Source organism: Octodon degus, unplaced genomic scaffold (genome assembly GCF_000260255.1).
Source record: "Octodon degus isolate 3935 unplaced genomic scaffold, OctDeg1.0 scaffold00044, whole genome shotgun sequence".
In the NCBI taxonomy this organism is placed as follows: Eukaryota; Metazoa; Chordata; class Mammalia; order Rodentia; family Octodontidae; genus Octodon; species Octodon degus.
This window is the reverse complement of record NW_004524620.1, coordinates 13,465,527-13,472,727: the sequence shown is the minus strand read 5'-3', so window position 1 is coordinate 13,472,727 and position 7,201 is coordinate 13,465,527. Positions and strand designations below refer to the sequence as shown.

Sequence of the window (7,201 nt, the reverse complement as noted above, 5' to 3'; positions counted from 1 at the left end):
CTCCACGTGCTGGAGTGCTGCTGCTCACCGCGGGCAGGCCGCCTGGCTCCACGTGCTGGAGTCCGCCGCTCCCAGGGCCTTTTTTGGCAGCACTGGGGATTGAACTCAGGCCCTTGCACTTGCCAGGCAAGCACTTATTCTACTGAGCCATCTCCCCAACCCTCCCAGGGCCTTTATCAGGCACTAACCCCACAAAGAGCCCTCTCCCCCCCACCCCCGCCTTAATCACTAAGCTGGGAACGGTGACACACACCTGTGAGCCCAGCATCTGGGAGGCTGAGGCAGGAGGAGTCCAAGGTCAAACCAAGCCCAGGCAAGACATTGTCTCAAACAAAGAAGGGTGTCAGTTTGCAGACTTCTTTCCCAATACCAAGGCCCTACATTCAGTCCCCAGTACCACAGAAAAAGGACCCAAATGTATATTTATTCACAGAGAAAGAGCACCTCAGGTCGTGGACTTAGTCTGTCCCCTGATCCTGGAAAGGATGGCCACACCGTGTTTGTGTGGGAAAGATGGCTGCGGTCACATCTGGCACCCGATGCAGAATTAGCAGACAAAAACAAAATTCTGCCAAATGCTTCTGTGATACCAGTATATATGCCTAAGAAAATAAATTTCAAATTAACTTACTTTTAAAACCTTATTTTTAAGTGAAAAAAAAAGGTAAAAATGGAAACAAAGCTTTTGTAAATGTGGAGGGGGAAAAAGGAAGAGCCAAGTTACGCCACACACAGGTACAAATTCCCTCCGACACACGTGGTCGTTCTGTATATCTAAAATGCACCAATAAAATCTCATTGAGGAAGAAGAAACCCCTCATTTTAATAAAAGTGCTACAGAGCCAGGCCTTTTCTAAAGGTCAGCTGGCAAACACGCCAAGGTGGGCACTTGCTGCCTTCACCTGGCCTGGCCTGCTGTGCACACTGAGTGCTATGAGCCAAGCACTGCCAAACATTAGCTATATTTAATAAGTGATTAATTTATTTCCTTTTTTGTTTCTATTCTTCAGTTTTTCCACAATAAAATGAGTCACTTGACAAAAATTAGATTTTTTTGAAAGGGCCACTAGTAATCAGTGAGGGGACATTTCGGAGTACTGGTGGGGAAGGGAGCCAGATTACAAGGGGTTCCAGAATGCATGGCTTAGAAGGGGGACAGCTAGGAAGCTCGCTTCAGATGCATTGCCACGGACAGAATAATGTCATGGAGAATGAATGTCACCTGGCCGCACATGACCATCATGCTCGGTTCCAAGCAAGCCTGCAGCCACAGCAGCAGAAGGGACCCACCCCCGCCTTTGGTGGCTGCAGAGCTCAGATAAGTGAAGGAGAGACCATGCAAGGAGAGCAGTCATTTGCCCGGGAGACAGCTGAGTGGCGAAGCACGGGACACCCAGTGTCACTGGAGCAGCACAGTGCATGGGACACCCAGTGTCATCAGAGAGATGCTGTTGATGCCTGGCAAGTGCAAGGTCCTGTGACTTTAAACATTAAACATTAAGCTTAAAGACCAATTTGTTGGATGGTGAGGTGACCAGCTATTTATTAAAGGCCACAAATTCTCCCTCCCAGTCTCTTGACAATCACAGCTCCAAGTTACTGCCCAGAAGTGGAGAAAGGGCTTCCTCCAGGAAGCTAAATATTGTCAGGCCTGAAATGTGCGGCTTAGGTCAGGTCTGTGGTCTCAGATGGACAGCAGAGGCAGCTAGCCAGGCCAGCTCCAGGCAGTTTGTTTCATTTATGCTTTTATTCAAGTAGTGTTCACTGACTGTTTCTTTATTCAAAAGGATTCTCTGTCTTCGCTACTCTTGGAGGACCAGTCTCAGCCTGTTTCCAAAATGAATCTCTTACATGCCCAGTTCTGGAAGGCTACTCAGAGACGCTAGCCACCTGCAGGAGGCCTGACACTTATCACCAGCTTCAGTCACCGCTGGCTCTGACTGCTACTGCTGGCAGTGAAACAGCTCCTAGAGGCAAAGTGCTTGGGAAGAAGGGTCCATCTACTCTCTGACCTGGGAGAGAGCGCTGAGTTCACGTCACCAGAGCAACTGTGGCGCAAGGTGAACAGCCAAGACCTCAAGGCCCACAGCAATGAGAAAGGAATGGACTAAACGCATTTTTAAGGTGGCTTCAAAGAGAAGACATGTTCTTTATGGATACTAACATAAGGGTACTGGCTCCAGGTACTTTAGTAGGACGGAGAAGACGGTCACGTAGACACGAGCGCCTAACTGACATGTGTCTGGTATCAGCCTGCACTACGGGTGTACAGCCGCCCAAAGGAAAACGCTCCTGGCAGTGCCTTTGTGACACTGAGCCTCAGGGACAGTTTCACTCTCAGGTGAGTGCTCCTGGCACAGAGCACTGTGCTTCCCGGCCTTCCTCCTCTGGGCCTCCTGCACAGGCGGGCAGTGACCGCTTCATGACGCCCCTGCCTCTTATTTTTGTCCTGCGCACAGATGTACTTTCCTTTCTGCAGAATGAAGTCCTGCAGCTTCAGGGCGCCCAACGAGCTTGCACTGACCATCAGGGTACACCGCATTCACACCTGAAGAGAGACCCTCCCCACGCTGGACCGAGCCACCAAGCCCGTTCTGCTCCAACGGTCAGAAACTAAGGCTTCATACAGAATAGAGGTCCTCGACTAGGCTGCAGAACAGCCAAGAAACACAGTCCTGGGGACAGCCCCAGGGGCTGGCAGGACCCTGGCACCTACCTCTTTAGCTCTGCGACGAGCAGCACAGTGCATGGGACACCCAGTGTCATCAGAGAGATATTGTTGATGGCAGGCTTGACAAATGCCAGGCAGGTCGTAACCGCAGACAGGATGCAGACCACCACCTTGAACCTGCCCCTGCATCCACAGAAGCAAACCAAACCTATTAGCAAAGGAGTTCATGTTTATCTGCTTAATGTTGGGGCAATGGGGAAGCGTGGAGGGGAGGGGGTTCCAGGCAGCACTGTCTGTGCAGCCAAAAAGAAGTTCTGCACTAAGGACCCAGGGCCCAAGAGCCATTCACACTCATTGGCTCTGTCATTCCATTTCTAGGAATTTATTCTCAGGAAATAATCAGAGATTTTCAAGATATTTACCCACAATAATGGGGAAATGACAGATTAAAGCACCTGCAAGAAGGCGCAGGGGCAGGGGTTCCATCCCCAGGGTGCACTGAGATGGCGATTGAGACTGAGCGTGGTGGTGCACACCTGTAATCCCAGCTCTTGGGAGGCTGTAAACAGGCGGATCACTACGAGTCCAATCTAGTAGTGAGACCCTGAACACCCTGTAGACCCTTCCCTAAAATACAAAATAATAATAATAATAATAATAATAATAATAATAATAGAGAATCATCCTAAGTCTCTGATGGGGGTGTGGACAGTGATTCTCCTGGTGTTAATTTTCCGTACTTTTTCAATGTTCCATGGCAGGATTTGGAAAATGCTTGCTATAAAGGATCAAGCATATTTTAGGATTGGCAGATCCTGCAGTCTGAGTGTCAGTAAAATTTGATTTGTGTAGAGAAGGTCCATTTTGCCCACCAGGTACACTTTGTCAACCCTCCCTCTACCAAGTGAATATGAATGGCTTTTTTTTTTTTTTTGTCAGGGTCTTGCTATACAGCTCAGGCTGACCTTGATCCCACTTTGTAGCTGAGGCTGGCCTCGAACTTACAATGATCCTCCTGCCTCAGCCTCCCAAATTCTGAGATTACAGGTTTGTGCCACAATGCAAGTTAGTAAATAGCTTTTATAAGAGGAGAAACATTAATAAACAAAAAAACCTAGTTTAAAAGAAAAAGGTCCTAATATGTGTAGTATACAATAAGTTTTGTTTTTAAAAATATTCTGATAATATGTACACCAACTAACGGCCCACTGATCTGGTATGCACTAGACTTTGTCTCGACAAGGTTTTATGTGACAATTTTTGCAACAGTAGTTATCGACAGTCCTCACACTCATTAGTGGAGGTCGTTTCGGTGGAGAGAGCCAGAAGTGGCGACGTGACCCTGAACATGTCCCCACTTCCTGGTCTATAAAACAAAGGGGGGTCCCTACATCCTCATGGGGCTCGCACTGAGGAGCACATGATTTTCCTGAAGCTTCTGTTACTCCTCATTAGCAAATTTGCTTTGGCTAAGTTCCTGGAACAGGTCACAGTTAGGAAACTGTTTTGAATGAAATTCTATCACAGAGAAATCAAAGGGCGTTGAACTTTCAAAATACAAATTTCTCTCTTAAATCAGAAAACCATTTATCATCAAGGCGCAGGAAATCACTGATCAAGCTGCCAACTTTCTCACTGGAATGAGAAACAGTCTTTGTGGCCGTGAACTCTGCCAGAGGAAGAAGTACGTATGGGAAGGGATCCAGGCTGCAAGTCCTCCAGAGGGTCCTGCTCCTCTCCAGAGCCCAGCGCTCTCAGTGAAGGCGGGAAGCCGCCGCGACCTGCAGCCCCGGGTTGGAGACGGGAAGGTGCTTGGAGTTTGGCCCGTTTGTGTCGCACCCTCTCCCTCCTCTCCTAGGAGGCCCATTGCATGTATTTAGTTATCTTACTGTCACTTACGTCACATTCATTTTCTACCTCTCTGGGCTTCTTGTATTTACTTTTTAATATTTTATTTTTGTTCTTTTTTTATTGGATAAACACAGAATCAAAAATACCCAAGGTTTATCACCTCCCCACGCCCCGGGGTTCAGAGTTCGGCTTAGAGGCCAACAGGTGGGTTAACAGCACGCGTTTCCGTGAGAGACACACGTTCAGATCCTGCCTGCCCGCTCGGCCACCGTGCGACCTGACAGCTTAACGCCTCAAGCTTTTCCACATAAAAATTAGAGCGCCAGCAAAGGCGGTATTTTTATGAGTACTGAAGCACTTAGCACAGTGTTCGGCACGTGTTGTGTGCAAATGAAATCTATCATCGCCCTCCTCCTCAGCATCATGGACCGGGGGTTTCACCTGAGACCAAGCCACTATCATTAATAACATCCGTTCTGGGAGGATCAGACTGAGCTGGGGTCGCGATCCCTAAAGGCGTCGTGCAGCGCTGCCAAACGGCAGCAGGCCTGGGCCTGGCGAAGCGCGCTCACTTTCTTTAGGGAGCCGTGCACAGCACCGGCCTCCTGGCTCCACAGGCCTGCGCTACAACCTGCAGAAGTGAACAAATGTCACAGAGCCAGCCCAGCATCCCAGTCCCCAGGGCGGAGTCAGGGCCCTGGCGGTGCTCCCTGCGGGCTCCACCCTGCCCCCCACTTCCCAGCTCACCGGTAACAGGTCACGGTCAAAGACCCTTAGTGCCCCTCGACTTGGATTCTCCAGCGCAGAATCTAGCAACCCAGTCCTATTACTGCTGTTATTGGTTATTGCTCTCATCATTAGCAACCCTTTCAGCGGTGGTTTCCAACCCTGTCAGACCCTTTATTTATAAATATCTGTTAATGCCTCTTTTATTCTTCTGACATGAAATGGAATTTTTAAGTGATAACAACTACCATGTTATCCCTAGAAACTTGTCCATAAACTTCCTCAATGCCCCGTAAGTGATGGCCATGTCCCTGCTTAGCAGCTACTACTTTAAACTCCCCATTAGGGCCAAAACATCAGCTTTTAGAACAGGCAGAGCTTGAGACTCCCGGGACTACAGCACTTGGTCCCAGAAGGAACCTGAGAGAGCCAGCCCAATCCCACCCTCCACACGGAAGGCACAGAGAGGGCTAGAGTCTGGCCCCAGGTCACCCAGCAGGTGGGGCAGAAGGACAGGCAGACCCCAGCCCACTCCCTTGTTATTCAGGATTTTTGAAAAAAAGAAGTAGGTTAAAATGTGAGCATTGTCCCTAGATTGTGCACTGGCAAAATATAAAAAATATGCACTGGGATGTTATTTAGAAAGTAGGGATGATCAGCTTATAAAAGTTATCTGTCCCTATTTTTTCAAAACAAAAATATAAAAAATCATTAATAACCATTACTAGCTGAATTTTAAAACCACTGAAGATGAGAGGCTTTTTCTAAGATTAAGGTCCTTTTCCTAACCCTCCGGTTACACTCCACTGCCACAGAGAACATCAGCCACTTCCCGACGGCCCTGGACAGCCTCTCCCGAGCGCCTGTCCAGATCAGCCTTTCCCAGTAGCTGGCTGGGCGTGGTGTACTGCGTACTTATCCTGCACGGGCTGTGCTGTATACTTCATTTCAGATCCATGAGATAAAGACCTTTACTAACTGACTTTACGGAGGAGCAATGTGAGGTCCCGGAGCCTTGTGAATTGTGCTTTAGAACCGTGTCTCAGATCCAAACTCACTCACCACCAAAGCCTGCCATCTCTTCTCCAGAGAGCTCATGCTGGAGCTACCAGGGTGATCAACAAATACATAGAATTTTTGAATAAATTCATTATACTGAAAGACATTGTCATTAATCTCCTTCAGAATATTCCCCCTTGCCAGGGGGTAAACTGCTATGATCCCAGCACTCAGGAGGCTGAGGCAGAAAGACTGCTATGAGTTTGAGACCAGCCTGGGCCACACAGCAAGACCCTGTCTCAAAAACAAAAACAAAAACAAAAATCCCTCCCCTACCTCAAGCAAACCTTCCACCAAGCTCTTGCCACCTTCTGAAGCAGCTCTGGAAGTCATCTTTCCAGACTCCTTACAACGTGTGACCAAAAGCGCAGTGAGCGTGACTGCCCAGTGCCATCCAATGCAAGGCAGGCCCGCAGAACTGCAGAGGCGTCCTCACCCGCTTCATTCAGCGCGCCTGGCACCAGGCGACTTTCCCACACGTCCTAAAGCAAATGGCCACGAAAGGTAAGCGGTTCCAGCCAGCTCAGGACGTGGAACCAGTCACAACAGCACAACTAAAGATGCTCACGAAGGAGGAAGGACTCAAGAACAGCTTCAGCAGGTGGCAAGAACAAAGGGACAGGTGCGGCCAAAGTGAGCAGGCGTACAGCAGGGGCACCGACGGCAATGTGTCTTCCACTGTAATAAATACCGTTTATTTATTTCAGCCATAAAAATGGCTGAAATGCATGCCATGTTTTTATAACTCTTTGTATTCTTAATATGTGCTACAAATATTCCAGCAGTGTCTAGATCTCTCTCTCTCTCTCTCTCTCTCTCTCTCTCTCACACACACACACACACACACACACACACACACACACACACACAGTAAGATAAAGGAGGCAGGGAGAC

At 48.6% G+C, this 7,201-nt stretch overlaps 1 protein-coding gene across 1 annotated transcript in view; it reads right to left on the bottom strand.

Annotated features, from left to right (window-relative positions):
- The window catches only part of Acer2 (alkaline ceramidase 2), a 26,037-nt gene that overhangs the window by 7,374 nt on the left and 11,462 nt on the right, over window positions 1–7,201 (bottom strand). The window contains exon 4 of the mRNA XM_004631727.2: window positions 2,717–2,854. Within this exon, the coding sequence (XP_004631784.1) occupies window positions 2,717–2,854 (138 nt within the window). The remainder of the gene's footprint in view (window positions 1–2,716; window positions 2,855–7,201) is intronic.